This window comes from Macaca fascicularis, chromosome X, assembly GCF_037993035.2.
Source record: "Macaca fascicularis isolate 582-1 chromosome X, T2T-MFA8v1.1".
NCBI classification, from domain to species: domain Eukaryota; kingdom Metazoa; phylum Chordata; class Mammalia; order Primates; family Cercopithecidae; genus Macaca; species Macaca fascicularis.
In genome coordinates this window covers 12,387,629-12,408,169 of record NC_088395.1, presented here as the reverse complement: position 1 = coordinate 12,408,169, position 20,541 = coordinate 12,387,629, and the positions used below count along the sequence as shown (strand labels likewise).

The window sequence follows — 20,541 nt, the reverse complement described above, 5'->3', positions numbered from 1 at the left end:
CCTGGTAGGGAGAGAGTAGATCTTGATCATTGCTACTTCCCTGCTCCCTGTTCCGTTGCTTGGGAACAGGGATAAGGACTTGCCTCATTACCACCTCCTCTCGTCTCAACAATCACGTAAATGTGCTACCATTTTGAAACATTCCTACCATTGGGGAACCATTCATCTATAGGAATTTGAAAATTGTATCCTCTTGAGAAAACAGTGAGGTGCATCTTCTACTGTTCATAGTATATTTAAGCTGTAAAGCTTTTATAATGATCATCTCTGATGGTTCTCAATGGAGTGGAGACATCCCTCAATGATTGGGGATCACTACTAGGATTAGCGGATGGGGTCACAGATGTTAAATGTCCTTACATTGAAGGACAGACCTGTACAATGAAGAATGGTCTCTCACAGAATGCCTATAGTCTTCCCTCCCAACCTTTTGGGGGATGAGGACCCTGAAGGTGTCACAGGTTCAGGTTGGGAAATCCCTGATCTTGTCTCTCCCAGATGCATGTCTCTTTCAAGCTACTACATCTCTGCATCTTAAGGACAGGAAGGGGATGCAGGGAGACTACATAGCTTGGATGTGATTCAGTCAGGAGACAGGAGGCTGTTAATCTACAAGTTTACATGTAAATCATGCACATAATGCATAAATACGACTCCACACAAAAGGGCAATAAACACTGCATTTTCCAAGGGAAAATACAGGTTATTGAGTTTAATGTGAAATTATAGGTTAGTGGGCATAAATGTGGCTCTGATTATGCTGGGTATATGATCTGACACTGGATTAGGCAGCATGGGGGAAGGTTAAATGCAGGTTAATTCCAGAATAGTAATTTGAACAATTTAGCAAATACTTCATTTCATGAATGAAGCCTAAGGTGACATGAAGAGGTTGAGAACCCAGAGGTTAGTATGGAGTGAGGCAGATGGAGATAATATAGTTAACAACACTGATGAAGTGATGGAGATGTTTGAAAAATATGAGGTCAAGGCTAAAATCAATGCATATGGAAAAGCATGAAATGAGCAATGAACCTGCTTCAGGTACAGTGCTGAACAGAAAACCAAACACCACATGTTCTCACTCATAAGTGGGAGCTGAACAATGAGAACACATGGACACAGGGAGGGGAACATCACACACTGGGGCCTGTTGTGGGGTGAGGGGCTAGGGGAGGGATAGCATTAGGAGAAATACCTAATGTAGGTGATGGGTTGATGGGTGCAGCAAGCCACCATGGCACTTGTATACCTATGTAACAAAGCTGCACGTTCTGCACATGTATCCCGGAAGTTAAAGTATAAAGAAGTCTATCAAGTAATTTAGATTTGATTACAAGAATAATAAATTATAGTAATCTTTTTAAAGGTGGGTAGTGTTAAATTCACTTTTATGGCTCTTTCAGCAAACACTTCTTTCTTTCCAATTCCATTATGAGTACAGTGGTAGGCCTGAAGGCTAACATAATTAATAAAACAGAATCTGTGCAGAGACTGGTGATATGCTCAGCCAAACTGCTCCCTGTACTGCCTGGGTGCACAACTACACCATGCTTAGCTTCCTGGGCAGGTAGATCCATCCATATGGCTGGCTTCTTGCCAAAGGAAGGGGAAGAAAAGTGCTGTACACCTCTTTTGTAAAACCCTTTCATGCACCCTTGTATCATCTTCCCCTTCTGCCAGTTTGACAAGGACAAACTAGGAGCTCTGTGTTGAAGATTTAGGAGCCACAAAATAAAGGAAGTCTGGGCTGTTTCTCCGGATTACCCTCTGAAGGAGAGCTGTCTACCAATCAGGAGGACCCATTATGGACTTTTGTGATTGACAAACTCCTATTGTGACGGAAACTCTGTATAGTTTTGGGTTTGTTACAAGATAGTTAGAGCTACCCTAATATTGGCCATTATCATTAGGAAACACACAGAATTGTGACAAAGAAAGGCAAGTTTGCAAATAGTGATAACATTGTGTTGTATAGATTATTATGAAGGTGTAAATCCCTTTCAGTGGGTAAAAATATGAGTGCAAGCCACCCTGGTGGGTGGATTACAAAGGGTCATGGGAGCCATCATGAAAGTCTGTAATGTTTATCATTTGTTTGTTTGCTTATTATTTTTCCTATGTGTCCACTTTCCGAAAAGGATTTTAGGTGGCTAAAGAGTTCATAATATTTGCTTTATTGTCATTATTATTTCTAGCTAAAAGCCTCTGCTTCATTTCTCTGCCTCTATACACTCTTATCTTCAGGTTGGTCTCTTTAAGCTTCGTTAGTTCAGGTCAAAGGGCAACAAACAAGGCCTGTGGGCTAAATTTGCCCTCTCCCTATCCCCATTTCTGTAAATAACATTTTATTGGAATAGAGCCACAATCATTTGTTTATGTATTAATATCATCAATGGCTGCTTTTGCACTACAATGGAAGAATTAAGTTGTGACAGAGACCTTATGGCCTGAAAGCATAAAATATTTATCTTTTGGGCCTTTTTAGAGAAAAGTTGGTTCATCCCTGATTTGGGTCATTCCTAACCTAATCTCAACCCAAGCAGGGCACATGCCAATGGTCCCTGAATTTCTACACATCCCCTTCATTCATATATGACAGAACATTGAAGTCACTCTGGTTCCTGTCACCATGTTGTCACATTGCTGCACACCTATGTGTCCCCAAAGTCAAGTTCACTGCCAAACTCTCAGTTTCAGTGCCCCAAGGCTGAGTCTAGGTACGTTTACAAACCCTGAGTCTTAGCGCTTTTTAACCACTTTTCAAGTTATCTTCATCCTTGAAAGTCTTGAATTTCTACCCAGATTCCTCTCTTTGGTTTTGATTGGCTTGTGCTCCAATCCCCTACCCTGCAATTTCCAGAGCAGTAATGACAGCATCTGACACAATGACCTAACTTACTACGGGCCACAAAGTGCTTCATGTACATAATCTCATTCAATCCTGAGACAAAGGCTTAGAAGTACAAATTCTTAGCCACATTTATAGACTAGGAGACTAAGACCCTGAGACTTAAGCAATTTGCTCATGATCATTCAGCTATAGTGATGCCGCTGGTAATAACCTTGAGGGCAATGATAATTCAAATTTATTAAGAGCTGACTATGTGCTCTGCTCTTAATATCTGCTAAGAGCTTTACTTACTGTGTTTTATCTAATTCTTCCAACAATTGTATAAGACAGGTCTTCATGTTACAAGTGAGGAAACTGAGGATTATATAAATTAAGTTCCTTGTGCAGGTCACAAACAGCTAATACATTACAGAGGTAGAACTTGAACTCAGATTTTTCTGACTTCTATCCCCCGTGTCTTTTCATTGGGTAGCAGGACAACATTTTGAAATGGTCACCAAAGTTTCCCTCCCACCCCCATACCCTTCGTTCCTTTACTCTGCTCCAGCAACTCTATTTCTTTGCTCATTTGGTCAGCCAGATCATATAACACTCATTACTTCAGGAAAGGATTATTATAGAAGAAAGTAAAGAAATATCTATGTTTAAGAAACTAAGGGTAAAAGCTGTAAGCTAGGATGCTGACATGGCTTGGCTATGTCCCCACCCAAATCTCATCTTGAATTGTAGCTCCCATAATTCCCATGTGTTGTGGGAGGGACCTGCTGGAAAATAATTGAATCATGAGGGCAGTTTCCCCCATACTGTTCTTGTGGTACTAAATAAGTCTCATGAGATCTAGTGGTTTTATAAGAGGTTTCCCCTTTTGCTTTGCTCTCATTGTCCCTTGTGCTGCTATGTAAGATGTACCTTTCGCCTTCCGCCTTCTGCCATGATTGTGAGGCCTCCCCAGCCACGTGGAACTGTGAGTCCATTAAACCTCTTTTCCTTTATAAACTGCCCAGTCTCAGGTATGTCTTTATTAGCAGCATGAAGACAGACTAATACAGATGGGTATTACATAAACCAGAGTAAAGCTTACTCCTCCCCAGAATGGGGATTAGTCTGAGGATGGGGAAAATGGTGTGAACCACAGCACAAGCAAAGGTCCCAGACTTATAGTTGTCTGTAAGGGCAGGCATGCTCCCTGTCTTTTCAGAAGCCGATTCTCCAGGAAGAACCAACCGGGAACCCCCAGACAGTCTTGAAGAATTAAAGAGTACAGCAACCCGTGCCTTCTTTTCTAGTCAGAATCCTGGGAAGGTGACAAGATTCTGGAGGAAATTAGCCCCAGAGACTATTCTATGTCCCATAATGGCTCAGGAGTGGCAAGTGCATGCAAGATGACGGAGAAGTGGCTAAGGAAGGGTTGACAATGGTGAACAAGGGGTGACATGTCTGCTTCCTTTCTAGGTGAGTAGTCAAAGACAGACCAGATGGGTACAAATATATCTCAGCAAGTTCTGGTAAGATGGATGATATGACTGAGGAGTGGATAAACTTCACATCTCCCAATGCCTCCTCTCATTAAAACAACCCTCTACAGGTTGACTCAGCTCTACGGAAAACAGGATGAACTGATCATACACTGGAATACGGATTTGAAATAAATATTAGATTATTATAGATAATATATAGATAATGTTACACTTCTCTCACATCTGAGTGTGTGGCCTGAGATTCTTGCCCACCACACCCACCCATTGTGTTACCTGTAAAAATAGATTTCGCTGTAAGCTCCTACAGCTCTCCATTCTCTCTAGGGGATAAGGTTTATACTTTGATACTGGGCATGTTCTCACCACAGGGAAAATACACAGCCTCACCAAGATGATTTTTTTGGTCTTTTCATCTACTTATAGAAAAGGCAGTCACTTGCAAATTTGTAGTTCCAAAGGATGAACAGAACATGGCACTGGTTCAATAATTATCTCCTTCCATTTTTTTTTAATAGAAGTAAGATGTTAAGACATTCAGTAGTGTCAACCATATGAGATCATTGAAAACATGCCCTAATTTAAAATTTATTCTGATTCTTCAATCTTTAACATTCATTTTCCATACATGAGTTGCATAAAAGCATCTAGAGTAGTGAAGAGACTTAATAAGTGAGTGGGACATGGTCATTAACAAAATCTAAGGACATTAAGATAATCTGGGTGAAGTCATTTTTCTTATTAATTTCCATCATTCTATATCATTATAGCTTTTATGAACTATGCTCCCAAATCCCTTTTTCTACTTTAGCCTTGTTATAATGTTTTCCCACACTTTCCATTGTCTAGAATCACCGACCTCTTTCTCCTCAGGCTCTGTAATTTGCAATTATCAGAAAACGTGTACGCTGCAAGTATGTATGAGGTGAGATTACAATTTGTAGTGTCAGCATACCATAGGGCTGTTTCTTTTGTGTTTTCACTGGAGTTGCTTGCTGGTCTTAATATAATAAGGGCCTTATTATATTATACATCATTGTGCATATTTTATGTGTCAGATGCTTGGTAGATATTCTTTGCTTTGTTGTTATTATTATTTTTATTATTTTTTGAGATGAAGTCTTACTCTGTCACCTAAGCTGGAGTGCAATGGCTTGATCTCGGCTCACTAAAACCTCCACGTCCTGGGTTCAAGCGATTCTCCTGCCTCAGCCTCTCAAGTAGCTGGGACTATAGACATGCGCCACCATGCCCGGCTAATTTTTGTATTTTTAGTACAGACGAGGTTTCACTATGTTGGCCAGGCTGGTCTGGAACTCCTGACCTCAGATGATCCACCCACCTTGGCCTCCCAAAGTGCTGGGATTACAGGCATGAGCCACTGTGCCCGGCTCTGCTTTGCTATTTTACTACGCAGCATCATGGTGCACCTAAGCCCAGCTAACATTAGGCAGGAAGATTACCTTTCTAATGTACTCTTCTGCAGACAGAATGCCCCTGGAACATGATCTGTTTTGACTTTCCATTTTAATTCTGATGAGGAGGGACTGATGAAAAGACAGGTGTGCTAGGATCTAATTTTTGGATGGATCCCTTCTAAATAGCCTATTTTGCTCTGAATAGGCTTTTTTGCTCTGAATCATCTTGCCAATCTCCCATCGACTGCAATAAGCAGGTACTCCTGAGAACTCCCTACTAAAATCAAGGCAACTGCTTAGCAGTCCTGGGATAGGAGACAGACTACTTGTGTATAATCCAAAAATGGAGTGTGTCTGTGGGGCATACAAGATAAGACTCAGGTTCTAAAGCCCAGTTACAGCTCTGTCATTTGCTGGACCCACCAAATAAGAAAAACTTAATGTGCCACATGGTTAGACTTGGCCTGCTTTGGACCACTAGGTCCTGGTTTGTAGGGTTTCTGCTGAGAAATCTGCTGATAGTTGCATTGGCTCTCCTTTTAATATGACGTGTTTCTAGTTTCTTGCTGCTTTCAGAATTTTTTCTTTGTCTTTGATTTTTGGTAGTTTGATTAATATATGTCTTGGTGTACTCCTCTTTGGATTGATTTTTTTTTTTTTTTTTTTTGAGACAGGATCTCACTCTGTCACCCAGGCTATGCAGTAGTGCTACCATAGCTCACTGCAGCCTCAACTCCTGGGCTCAAGTGATTCTCCTGCCTCAGCTTCTCGAGTAGCTGGAACTACAGGCATGTACCACCATGCCTAGCTAAGTTTTAAATTCTTTTTGTAGAGACCAGGTCTCACTACGTTGACCAGGCTGATCTTAAATTCTTGGCCTCAAGTGATCCTCCTACTTTGGCCTCCCAAAATGCTGGGATTACAGGTGTGAGTCACCATGACCAGCCTTTGGATTAAATTTGATCTGGAAATCCATATGCTCCCTGTATCTAAGTGTTGCTATCTATCCCCAGATTAGAAAAGTTTTCCACTATTATTATTTTTTAATAAACTTTTTTGTTGATACATAAGAGATGTATGTATTTTGGGGGTGCATGTAATATTTTGATATATTCATATAATGTACAATGATCAAATCAGGGTAATTGGGATATCTATCATCTTAAACATTTAACTTTTCTTTATACTAGGAGCACTTGAATAATTCTCTTTTAGCTATTTTGAAATACACAATAGATTACTGTTAACTGTAGTCATTCTACTGATCTATAAAACACTAGGTCTTATTTATTCTTCTAACTGTATTTTTGTATCCATTAATCAACTTCTCTTTATCCCTCCCTCCCCTGCACCCTTCTCACCCACTGGTAACTATCAATGTACTCTCTGTCTTCCTGAGATCCAGTTTTTTAGCTCCCACATATGAATAAAAACATGCAATATTTGTTTTTCTGTGTCTGGCTTATTTCACTTAACATAATGACCTGGAGTTTTATCCATGTTGCTGCAAATAAAGGATTTATTTTTTATTGCTGAATAATATTCCACTGTGTATATATACTACATTCATTTCCTTTATCCATTCATCCATTGATGAACACTTAGGTTGATTCCATATTTTGGCTACTGTGAATAGTGCTGCAATAAACATGAGAGTGCAGATATCTCTTTGATATATTGATTTCCTTTATTTTGAATATATATCTAGTAGTGATATTGCTGGATAATATGGTAGTTCTATTTTTAGTTTTTTGAGGAACCTCCATATTGTGTTCCCTAGTAGCTGTACTAATTTACATTCCCACCAACAGTGATGGTATGAGGGTTCCTCTTTCTCAACATCCTCTCCAGCATTTGTTATTGCCTATCTTTTAATAAAAGTCATTTTAATTGCGGTGAGATGATATCTCATTGTAGTTCTGATTTGTATTTCTCTGGCGATTAGTGATGTTGAACATTTTTTATATACCTGTTGGTCATTTCTATGTCTTCTTTTGATAAATGTCTATTCAGATCTTTTGCCCACTTTTAATTGGATTATTCTTTTTTCTCCTATTTAGCTGTTTGTGTTCCTTATATATTATTATTATTATTAATCCCTTGTCAGATGAATAGTTTGCAAATATTTTCTCCCATCTTATGAGTTGTCTTTTTACCTTGTTGATTGTTTCCTTTGCTGTGCAGAAGCTGTTAGCTTGATGTAATCTCATTTGTCAGCCATTATTTTTAAAGATATTCTATCTGGCCCCTTTTCCCTTTCTTCTCCTTCTGCAATTCCTATAATACAAAGGTTTGAGTATTGTCAAACTAACTATTGAACAAACTAACTATTGTTTGACTATTATTATTTTGTTAATTGTTTTCAGGGTGTTTTGTAGTGCCTTTGTCACTTCCTTCCTCTCTTGCTGTATTCTCCTATGATTTGTTAATATTTTGTAATGATATATTTTGATTCCTTTCTCTTTATCTTTTGTGTATCTACTAATAGTTTTTTTATTCCTTTCTCTTTATCTTTTGTGTATCTACTAATAGTTTTTCCTTTGTGGTTACCACGAGGCTTACATAAAACACCTTATAGTTATAATAGTTAATTTTAAGCTGATAACAACCTAAATTCAATTGTATACAAAATTCTACACTTTTAATTTTCCCTCCCTCCAAATTATATGTTATTGATGTAACACTTTACATATTGCATTTTCATTAACAAGTTGTAGCTGTAGTTATTTTTTAATACTTTTGTCTTTTAACTTTCATACTATAGTTAAAAGTGATTTATACACTACCATTACAGTATTAGAGTACTCTGAATTTAACTATGTAGTTCCTTTACCAGTGAGATTTATACTTTCATGTTTTCAGGTAGTTACTTAGCATCCTTTCATGTCAACTCGAAGAACTCCCTGTAGCATTTCTTCTAAGGTAGATATACTGGTAATGAACTCCCTCAGCTTTTGTTTGTCTAGGAGTATCTTTCCCTCTCTTTCATTTCTGAAGGACAGCTTTGCTGGGTATAGTATTCTTTTTTTGAGATGAGATCTCATTGTATTGCCCAGGCTGGTCTTAAACTCCTGGGTTCAAGTGATCCTGTAGCCGCAGCCTCCCAAATAGTTGAGACTACAGATGGGTGCCACTGCCCCTGGCTAACTATTCTTGGTTGGCAGTTCTTCCTAGCATTTTGAATATATCGTCCACTCCTAGCCTGCAAGGTTTCTGATGAGCAATCCACTGATAGTTTTATAAGGCTTTTCTTGTATGTGACAAGTTGCTTTTCTCTTGCTGCTTTCAATATTTTATGTCTGTGTTTGGTTTTTGACAATTTGGTTATAATATATCTTAGAGTAGTCTTTGGATTGATTCTGCTTGAGATTCTTTGATTTGTATAAATCCGGATGTTCATATCCCTTCCAAGATTTAGGACATTTCAGCCATTATTTCTTTAAATAAGCTTTTTTCCCTTTTTTCCTTTTCTCCTTCTAATATTCCCATAATGCATATATTCATTCAATTGATGGTATCTCATAGGTCCTGTATGCTTCCTTTACTCTTTTTTATTCTTTTTACTCTGTGTTCCTCTAACTGGGTAATTTCAAATAGCCTATCTTTGCATTCATTGATTCTTCTGCATAATTGAGTCTGCTGTTGAAGTTATTAAAATGTTCAGTTTTGTCATTGTATTCTTTAGCTCTAGGATTTCTGTTTGGTTCTTTTTATGGTTCTCCTCTCCTTTCCTTTCCTTTCCTTTCCTTTCCTTTCCTCTCCTCTCCTCTCCTCTCCTCTCCTCTCCTCTCCTCTCCTCTCCTCCCCTCCCCTCTCCTCTCCTCTTCTCTCCTCTCCTCTCCTTTCCTCTCTCTTTCTTTCTTTCCTTCCTTCCTTCCTTCCTTCCTTCCTTCCTTCCTCCTTCCTTCCTTTCTTTTCTTTTCTTTCTTTTCTTTCTTCTTTTTCCCTTCCCTTCCCTTCCCTTCCCTTCCTTTCCCTTTTCCTTTCTTTTCTCTTTTCTTTTTTTGAAACAGGGTCTGGCTATGTTGCCCAGGCTACAGTGCAGTGGTGTGATCTTGGCTCACTGTAACCTCTGCCTCCTGGGCTCAAGTCATCCTCCCACTTCAGCCTCCCAAGTTGCTGGGACTATGGGTGCAGGCCACCACATCTGGCTAATTTTTGTAGAGACAGGGTTTTGCCATGTTGGCCAGGCTGGTCTTGAACTCTTGGGCTCAAGCCATCTGCCCGCCTTGGCCTCCTAAAGTGCTGGAATTACAAGCGTAAATCACCGCACCTGACCTTTATTTCTTTATTAAACTGTTTATTTTGTTTATGTATTGCTTTTTGTTTTTGCTTAGTGGTCTGTGTTCTCTTGTATCCCACTGAGCTTCATTAAGGTGATTATTTTGTATTATTTTTCATGTAATTTGTATATCTCAAATGATATATCTTAGGGGCTGCTTATTGAAGCCTCAATAGTTTCCTTTTGTGGTATCATGTTTGCTTGATTCTTCATGATTCATGTAGCCTTGAGTTGGTATCTGTGCATTTGAGGGGGCAAACATCTCTTTCAGTCGTTTTTTTTTTTGTTGTTGTTTTGCTTTGTTTTCTTTTCTTTTTTTGAGACGGAGTCTTGCTCTGTTGCCTAGGCTGGAGTCCAGTGGTATGATCTCGGCTCATTACAACCTCTGCCTCCTGGGTTCAAGCGATTCTACCACCTCAGCCTCTGGCGTAGCTGGGACTACAGGCACACAACACCACAGCAGGCTATTTTCTTTTTTCTTTTTTTAAATTTTTTTTTGTATTTTTAGTAGAGACTGGGTGTCACCATGTTGACCAGCTAATCTCAAACTCCTAACCTCAAGTCATCCACCTGCCTTGGCCTCCCAAAGTACTGGGATTATAAACATGAGTCACTGCACCAGGCCCTCTTCCAGTCTTTGTAGACTGGTCTTTATAGACTGGTTTCAGCAGGTAAAGACCTTCTCTTGTTGATTGATGAGATTGCCTCTGCAATTGCAGTGGAGCTAGATCATGTGACTACTGCTATATTTGCAATGGGGTCTGCTAGATTTCCAGTTTTTACAGACTGGTCTTTATAGACTGGTTTCAGCAGGTAAAAGCCTTCTCTTGTTGACTGATGAGATTGCCTCTGCAATTATAGTAGGGCTAGATCATGTGACTACTGCTAAATCTGCAATGGGGTCTTACAATGGGGGGTAGGCCTGTTTCCAGAGCCTTGGGAGAGCATGGATCCTATCTCATCTCTGAGCAGACTGGAATGCTTCTAGGATCTTCATTAATTGGGCTGATGCTGGGACAAGGTTCTACAGATCATGGGCCTGTTACTAGGTACACAGATCATTGTGGCTTCCACCAGATCCCTGGGAGGGTTATTGCTGGACCATTGGGTGGGTTTCTGAGTAAGCATAACTGGTCCTGGACTGTGATTGCGAGAGGCTGGAAATGAGTCACAGGGCTACTTCAGGGTCCACAGTCAAGATCACGATCCACAGGCCTGCTTCTGAGAACACAGATGGACATGCCTCCTCATGGTTTCCTGGGTGGGAAGGACTGTGGCTGTGCAGGGCTGGAGCTGGATCACAGTGTTGCTTTAAGATCTGTAGTTGGATCAAGGCTGGCAGGCCTGCCTGTGGTGGCACAAATGGGCATGCCACTCTGCAGGTCCCTAGGTGGAGTCGGGGAGGCAGGACTGCTCCTGAATACCAGATGAGAGTGGCTGGAATTGAGTTTCAGGGCTGTTTCAGGATCTGCAGTTGGATCAAGGTTGGTAAGTCTGCCTCTAGGGCACAGAGGAGCCTGTCTCCTGGGTCCCTGGGCAGGCAGGACCACTCCCTGACCATGGCTGAGAGGAGCTAGAGCCAGGTTATGGGGCCACTTCAGGATCCACATTCAGATGGAGGTCAGTAGGCCTGCCTGAGGGGACACAAATGAATATATATCCCAGAGGGTCCCTGCATGGGCATGACTGCTCCTGGATTATGGCTGAGAGAGGCTGGAGCTGAATTATGGGGCTGTTTCAAAATCTGTGGAACTAAGTTCATTAGGCCTACCTCTGGGGGTATGAACTGGCCTGTTTCCCAGCAGGTCCCAGGACAGGTGGGACTGCTCACAGACAATGGCTGAGAGAGGCTGGAGCTTGATCACAAGCCACTTCAGGGTCCACAACTGGGGCCAAGGTCAGCAGATCTGTTACCCAAGGCCTAGGTAGGTATGACTCTTCCCGGGTCCCTTAATGGATAATGGCCAGTAGTAGGACCAAGGCCAAACCAGGCTGTAGCCAACTCCATGGGGGGATGTGGTTGTTTCTGGGTCTGTATTTGGGATCATAGGCTGTGAGTCTGCCACCAAGGCCTGGGTGTGTCTGCCTTCTCAAAATGGCCTTCCTCAGTCTTAGGCTCCACCAGGGTTTAGTGACCTATTTGGATTCCAAAGCTCCCACAAAGCCACTTTTGTCCATAGGTGGCTGCCAAATTATAGTTGCTGTGGGGGATACCAGTGGGGGACCTCATTTTGCTACCTTGTTAATGCCACTCCCCTATCATTTATTCTTATTTCTTATTACAGTTACTTTCTTATTGAAAGAACACTACTGCTACCCAGGAAAGCTCTCCAATTCCCAGGGTATTAGTATAGAAGGGGTGACATGTCTGACAGATGTGAGCAACCCTCTGTAGACAAATAGCCATAGCTATAACACTGCTCATCAATTAGATCAGCATGAATAATCAACATAAGTAGTGGGAGAAGGCAGATGGAGGAATAGTTAGCTGCCCTATTACAGATGTTGGGAGAAAGGGGAATTAGTCTCCAGTTTGACCATTGTACCTTCTTATTATAGGATGGGCAATTTTCCACTTCAACTGCTTTGATAGAAAAGGATAAGATCAAGTTGTTTATATGCTTGACTCTTCAATGTTAGCATCTGGTACTGAGGAAGTGGGAGAAGGGGAGGAAGGGACTCAGCATTCTCAGAGTCTGCTGCCCTGGCGCTAAAACTGGGACTAACTTTAGGGAGTCAAAAACCATTCTAATATTGTACGCAGAACTTTGTATACACGTGGGTTTTTCTGGATGGGGGAAAAGTCTATGGCATTTATCAGGTTCCCAATTGCATCTCTAATCCAAAAAGTCTAGTGCACCCATTCTAACAGGAGCCAGTAGATTTATATTGCTGCCTTGAAGGACCAAATTTTGAGGTGGTGATTCAGGACAGCCACGTAGGCAATGGATTTTTTTAATATCTGCAGGTTGGAAAGTGAGTGTCCATCAAGAAGGTCTGGGGTTTCTAGAGTCAAAGGAAAGATCTATTTTACAACTCCCTTCTCATGCATAAACCTGCCCTTCCACTTCGCATTGATGGCTACTCTTTACCACCATCAATAATACCCCTTAACACACCATCCATCTCCACCAAACATTCCTACCAAATACTAATCTCGCCAACAGCCTTGTCCAGTCATAAATATAGGGAAATCAATTAGAATTCTTCTCCTTGAGGGCAAGAATCATGCCTATGTATCTATACATGCTCATTGCCTTATATGATGTCTGTTAATCCTCAATAATTCCTTGTTGAAGTCAAACGAATTTAATTGTGCTGGCTAGCCATGGGAGTGGGAAGGCAAAGCACAATTCATAATGTTTCTATGGGCAATAATACTCCTTACTTTTTAAAAATAAAATTTTGGAGACTGCTTTCAGTTAATTAGTCTAATTGTGAAAAGAAAATTATCCTTAGATACTTTTAAAGAAGAAAGATATGGTAATTTGTAAAGGGCATGGATTCTTCAAAGATTTTCATCCTCAAACACCATTATACAGTCTGAGTTAGAGTTAACAACTTAGAAGACCATGAAGTGAACAGAACTCATCTAATTTCGGTGCAGCAATTATAGCTTTTTTGAGACTACATGAAAAAACCAAAATGTTGTTAGTATATCAGTAAATTGGTCTCTGCGAAACTCTTTCATTTTCTCAAGAAAAAATAATTTTCTATAATAGAGTAACCAAATGATAAGAAAAATAATCCACCAAGAAACACAAATGGATCTGGGAACAAAAAATGATCCATGAACACATGCTGCAATGGGGGAAAAGGAACAAAACAAGACTACACCACTAAAGCAAGCAAATGGATGCCGATTTTTAAAGAGAGAATTTTATAGTGTTATCAAAATGATGAGTGTTTTTCCAAATTTCCTTAGTGGCTAAGAAAATGGGATTTTTTTTATTATACAGAAAGGGAATTTGTCTTGTGTAAGATATAGACCTTAAAACATATATCAGCTGAGGAGCCCAGTAAAAAGGGGATTTTCTACAAGAGTTAAATGTTTAGGTTAGTACACACTATGGCAGACAGATGACTAAACTTATGGGAAGGCACAGGAATATTTTGTAATGTGTGATCATTTTCATTAGAAAGACATACATTATTTTAACATTGTGGTTTAGTGAGAGTGAAAAGGTTGTGAGCCAGATAGTTTCTGTTGCAACTACTCAACTCTGTTGTCGCAGGAAAGCAGACATAGATAAAACACAAATGAGCAAACATGGCTAAACCCACTAAAATACTTATGGATACTAAAATCTGAATTTTATATGATTTCCATGTGTCACAAAATACATTTTTCAACTTTTAAAAAATGGTTTAAAAAACCTACCTTTCTTAGCTGATGGACTTTGCAAAGACACATGGCAGGCTGGATTTGAACTTGGAGCTGTTTGCCATCCTCTCTTTTAACTGGCTTATTTTATTACATGTAAAGTTCTATAGAGAGTGCTTTGTTTACAGATATGCCATTTTCTTCTATAAGCATTAAACCAGAAAGAAAATATCTTTCTTGGAAATAATCTTTCTAAATATCCCTGGAACAATTGCTAGGAAATGATCACACTTTCAGATAGGTTTTTCTCTGTCACTGTCCTGCAGCAGACAATTAAGTCACAGCCAACCTAAACACAGATATTTTATTTCTTCTATCATCCTCCAGGCACAAAAATCAATAGGACTAATCACAGAGGTGCGCACCTAGGGGAAAACAAAATGTCTATGCAACTTCTGCCATCAAGCCCAAACATGGCATTCCAGAAGGCTCAGAGCCTATCTAGATGAGGTATGCCCCTGCTGACACCCACACGCATCTCAAGAGAGAAGTTATTCCAAATGAACCCTGCAGCTCCTTACCAAGGGCTCTTACATACAGATTCTTTCCGTATTCTGGCTCCCCTTGTCCATAGAAAGATTGGAGACGTTCCCAGGTCTTGTTCCTGATGCATAGTGAATATGTCACAAGTCTCAGTGTCTGCTCCCGTGTAAGACCATTCTTTGGAGATCTGGATGCCCCAGGAGTACAAGTATGACTTTTCTAGCCATCTGGGAAGACTCCATTAAGCCCAGACTGAAGAAGAGTGACTGTCTTAGTCTGTTTGAGCTGCTACAACAAAATACCTTAGACTGAATAATTTATAAATAATTGAAATGTATTTCTCACAGTTCTGGAGGCAGTGAAGTCCAAGATCTTCCAGAAGATTTGGTGTTTGGTAAAGGCCTCATTCCTCAAAGACAGTACTTTGTCACTGTGTCTTTACATGGGAGAAGGAGCAAGGCAATTCTCTTCAAATTTTTATAAGGATACTAATCCCATTCATGATGCAGAGACCTCGTGACTTAATCACTTTCCTAAAGGCCTCACGTATTAATACAATCACATTAGGTATTAGGTTGCAACATATAAATTTTGAGGGGACACTAACATTCAGACCATAGCAGTGACCAGCCATTCCAGAGTTTCCCTGGGACATGGGCCTTTTAAATGCTAAAACTGAGATGGTTGCTTACACTAAATGTAAGTGCCTTCTCTTTCTATTTCTCTTTTTGCTTCTCTCCCAGTTCTTCCAAGACTGCTTGACCCTCCAGAACCTCTTTGTGAAGCAAAAGCTGAACTAGGCTTGAGAAAGAGACTTTCTCTGAAAGACCCCAGAAATACTCCACTTAATGCCTTTTCCAAAGTACAGATTTATTAGGTTGGTGCGAAAATAATTGAAATTTTTGCCATTACTTTCAATGGCAAAAACAGCAATTACTTTCGCACCAACCTAACACTTTCTGTAATGAGTAAGCATAAATGTTAGGAAATCCCCTCTTGAGTGAAAAGAGTTCTGGTAACCTTAGCTTTGGCTTCAATCTTGGTTGAAAATACGAGTTTATAAAAGACAAATGTCATGTCTCCTTATTCGTCAACACTCCTATAGCATGAATGGATACATTCACACGATAGGTCCAGCTTCTTCATTTGAAAAACTTCTAAAGATCTCTTTTCCCCTAAATTCACTAAGGAAGTATAACTCCAGTGGGCTTCTAAGGGGATTCTTGACCAATAGTTTTAACATAACACAAAATACATTTTCTGGTGCCCCATTAAGAATATCACATAACAAACTACTTACATCTACAATAAAACTAAACCAATAAACCACGTGTATTTTGTAAACTTTTAGCTTTGACCTAATTATCCTATTGCCATAGTTGATAATCTCAAAATTCAGTAATGAAGTACTTAGTCAAATATGAAGTATCAGTGAACTGTGTTTGTATATCCATGGGATTATGTATATAAAATTACTCATCACTTACGCTGAATTCAGGTATTGTGTTTTGATCTCCCTGATTACGAAAAATCAATGTGTTAGTAATTCTGGAAGGAAAAAATGAACCTTTGGATATAGGAGTCATAAAAATGTTAAACTGAGGCATTTGTGCCTTCAATGTTAACAGAGAGTGGACAATTAGGAGTTTTGTGTTTATGGAGCATGTGTTTTGATATTACAGGTCAGTGTCAGCAGCATTTTCAATCGTGTGGATGTGTTGGCTTGTGTTTCTGTCCTAAATTGTCCCACAGGAGGCTCTTCCTCTGCTAGTTGAGACCTCAGAGCTATGTAGCAGCCTTCAAGGCAGAACAGGACACAGGTGAATGAGTCACCCACCTGACCAGATCAATGACCCGCTCTCTGGGTGCAGCGCTGACCGGTTCATCATTAATCATTACAATCTGATCTCCCGGGATCAGCTTGCCTTCAGAGGGGCCACCTGGAGATAAATGAGAATGAAGCACAGGTGAGAAGACCATTGGCAACCTATCCCAAGCCCCCTCTCCTGATCATGATTCACTGTGAGCAAATGGTGCTATCAGCAGAACCGAAACCCAACCACACTTGGGTATTCTTTGGACAATTCTGAGGCCCAGGCTGTACCCTGACCAATTAAATCAGAATCTTTCAGGATGGGACCCAGGCATCCACATTTTTCTAAAACTTTACAAGCAAGGTTGAGACTCAGCCTAGCAGCACTTCTCACACTTTATGGTGGATCACCTGGGGATCTTGTTACCATGCAGGGGTGCAGGGTGAGATAATGCATTTCTCACAAGCTCCCAGGTGCTGCTGATGCTGCTGGTCAACAGGCCATTTTGTGTGTGTATGTGTGGTGAGGCCCCTAGAAGGAGCTATTCTCTCAACAGGTAGCCAATCAGTTGTGTTGATACCCTGTGGCCAAAGCTGCAACAATTGCGCACAGCTGGATTCAAACAAAGGTGCATTTATGTACTTATTACAAGTAGGGAGACAGCATACTGTGGAGAATCGTAAGATATCGCAGTAAGAGGGTGTTCAGATGTGAGGGTGATCTGGCTGTGACATCTGTCACCCCACTGATTGCCAGGGTTGATTCAGCTGATCTGGTTGGCTAGGCGGGTGTCCCCTTCCTCCCTCACAGCTCCATGTGCATCCCTCCAGCAACCCTCTCACCTCATCCTGCTGAGCAGCTGGGACTGTGGGCACACACCACCACACCCGGCTAATTTTGTTTGTCTGTTTATTTATTTATTTAGAGATGGAGTCTCGCTCTGTCGCCCAGGCTGGAGTGCAGTGGCGCGATTTTGGCTCACTGCAACCTCCGCCTCCCGGATTCACGCCATTCTCCTGCCTCAGCCTCCCGAGTAGCTGGGACTACGGGCGCCTGCCACTACACCCGGCTAATTTTTTGCATTTTTAGTAGAGATGGGGTTTCACCGTGTTAGCCAGGATGTTCTCGATCTCCTGACCTCGTGATCTGCCCGCCTCGGCCTCCCAAAGTGCTGGGATTACAGGCGTCAGCCACGGCGCCCGGCCTTGTTTATTTGTTGTAGAGACAAGATCTCACTGTATTGCCCAGGCTGGTCTCAAACTCCTGGGCTCAAGCAATCCTCCCACCTCAGCCTCTCAAAGTGCTGGGGTTACAGGGATGAGCCACTGTGCCTGGCCCTTTTCTCTTTCCGTTGTTTCCAAGAAGGGAGAAGGAAACTAATATTTGTTGAGCATTTATTATGCACCAGGCAATGGGTTAAATTCTTGGCCTAGTAACTTCACTGAATACTATCATCCCTTCCATATTATGAGATAATTGAGGCTCACACAGGTTAAATAATTGACGTGAAGGAAGGACTAGATCTTAGCTTGGACTCTTCCAAATTCAGAATGGCGAATGTCCCTTTTGAACTTTTTTCTATAATTCAGAACCTAGTCACTGCCAGGTTTCTTAACACATAAACTTAAAACCACATCTGTGTAAAGCATACATTTGTATTTAAGTAAGACCTAAAATCAATTACCTGAATTATGCTCTAGACACATGCAATTACCTCCCAAATATTGATATGGTAGCATATGGTACTATAATTTTAACTATATTTCCACAGGTCTGACGCTGGGTGATAGCTGCAGCTGAAATGCTATCTTTCAAATATTATTGCTATTACTTCATTTAGTAATTGAAATGAACACTTCATACCCAGAACATGGAACTGAAAGTAATTCAGTGTTTCTCTCCCCACCCAGACACTAGGCATATGTGTCATTCAAGCTGTAGCATAAATTCGTCTTCCTTCTGGGAAGTAAGAGAGTAGGGGAACCTTAACATGTCCTCATATTACTGATAGAAAATATTCATTTTACAGATGTGGGATTCAGTGTTTGCACGCATAAGGAATTCAGAAAAACCACTTGGGAAACATAATAAGTATTAAATTATGTGCAATAATCACTCAAATTCAGTCAAACAAATGGTTAGCAATCAAATGCTGATCAAATACAGAAACATTTTGAAAGTAACTGAAGGACGAATGTTAACTATTCTAATAAGAAAATCACTCTCAGATTAACATACTCTTACATTTGACCTATGCTTTCTGATTAAAGGAAACTACTCTTGTCTAATCAAGCAACTTTAATCAAGAATGCTGGAGAAGCAACACACTGTCCCATCCAAAATACGAAACAGTGGCACACTTCAAGAGAACTGTCTCATAGCCTTTACTTTGAAGTCTGGATCGCCTATTATAGAAAATCTAGTCACACACTGAAATCACCTGGGACTTCTGTAGAGTCATTTTTATGACTGACACAGCTTGTTTGACCAGCATTTTCACTCATAAAAATAACTGGAAATAGTACTCTTTGACCTTTGTTTTTACTTTTTTTCTACTCATCTCAAAATTGTGTAACAGTAGGTATTAGTGTCTTTGAAGCTAAGGAGAATTGAGGGCAAGGAAGGAGAGAGGTTGTAGAAACAGTGAGATGATACCAAAAAACAAAAAATAAGACTTGAATCTTCATTCAGCTCCTGGGAAGACACATACTTTGGAGAATCTCATAATCAGAGATGTTAGATTATCCCAGTGTTATAAAACAGCATGCCGAATACTATTCCATTTAGGAAAAAATGTGTGTACACATACCTCTATATATGTATTATGTATGTATAAAATATATTATCTGATAGGTAATACATATGTGTGTTTGTGTATGCATGGAATTATATCTACTACACATATTATCTCCGTCTACATCAATAATGGCTATCTCTTGGTACTAGGAATTCAGGTGATTTTTTTTACTTTCTCCTCTATACTATCTACATTGTTTCTATTTTTTTTTTTTTTTTTTTTTACAAAGCATGTTATCATACGAAGCAACAAATCTGTTTTGAGAATTCTCAGTTGTATCAAGCTCAACAATCCTATACAGAGAACTAAAATATGATCTATATTTAGTGAAATAAAAAAGTTTAGCAGATAGCACAAGTCTAAAGTGGTTATTTGTGATGTTTGCCCTGGGGCATATTATGTCAAAATAATGAAAAGTGAAACATTAAACCAAATTTTAAAATCTATACCAGGACACTACTTGACTTTTGTTTCCCTTAATTGAGACACTCAACTGGCCAAACATTTTAGAGTTAAATAACAATAACAATAAAAATAAACATCTACAGAATGACCAGGATGTGCCTGGCACTCTTCTAATTTATTGCATTCTCTCCATAGCCCTACAACATAGATACTACACTGATCCCCATTATACAGAAGACGTAGAGAAGTTACATCAAACTGAAATGCAGGGAATTTAACATGGAAACTAAAAAGTCTAAAAAGGGGCAGAGGTAGGAGTCAGATTCAGGCAGTCTGATGCCAGAGTCTGTGCTCCTAAGTGTAGTACTTTACTGCTGAATCCTGTTACTGATTTGCAAAATCCTGAGAAGAAAGGGCATGGAAGATAATTTCCTTTTTTACTGAAAATAAATCCAATATGAGTCCACTACAGTAAGCATAGAAATACATATATAATAAATAATAAAAGCACATTGTTTCTGGAAAGGCAAAGGCAGCCCACTTCAGGCGATTGCATCATAGTCCATTGTATTCAGCTGTGTTGACAGTGGAACATCTGTATACTCTAATATGAATGATTGCGGGAAAGT

General features: G+C 40.1%; 1 protein-coding gene across 9 annotated transcripts in view; it reads right to left on the bottom strand.

Moving 5' to 3' along the window:
- The window catches only part of FRMPD4 (FERM and PDZ domain containing 4), an 864,755-nt gene that overhangs the window by 90,914 nt on the left and 753,300 nt on the right, over positions 1 to 20,541 (bottom strand). For 8 of the 9 annotated variants that reach the window (XM_065538545.2, XM_045383463.3, XM_045383461.3 and 5 more), the window contains one exon: positions 16,734 to 16,836. The exons of the other annotated variant lie outside the window; for it this stretch is intronic. In XM_065538545.2, coding sequence (XP_065394617.1) covers positions 16,734 to 16,836 — 103 coding nt within the window. The remainder of the gene's footprint in view (positions 1 to 16,733; positions 16,837 to 20,541) is intronic. 9 annotated transcript variants of the gene reach the window in all.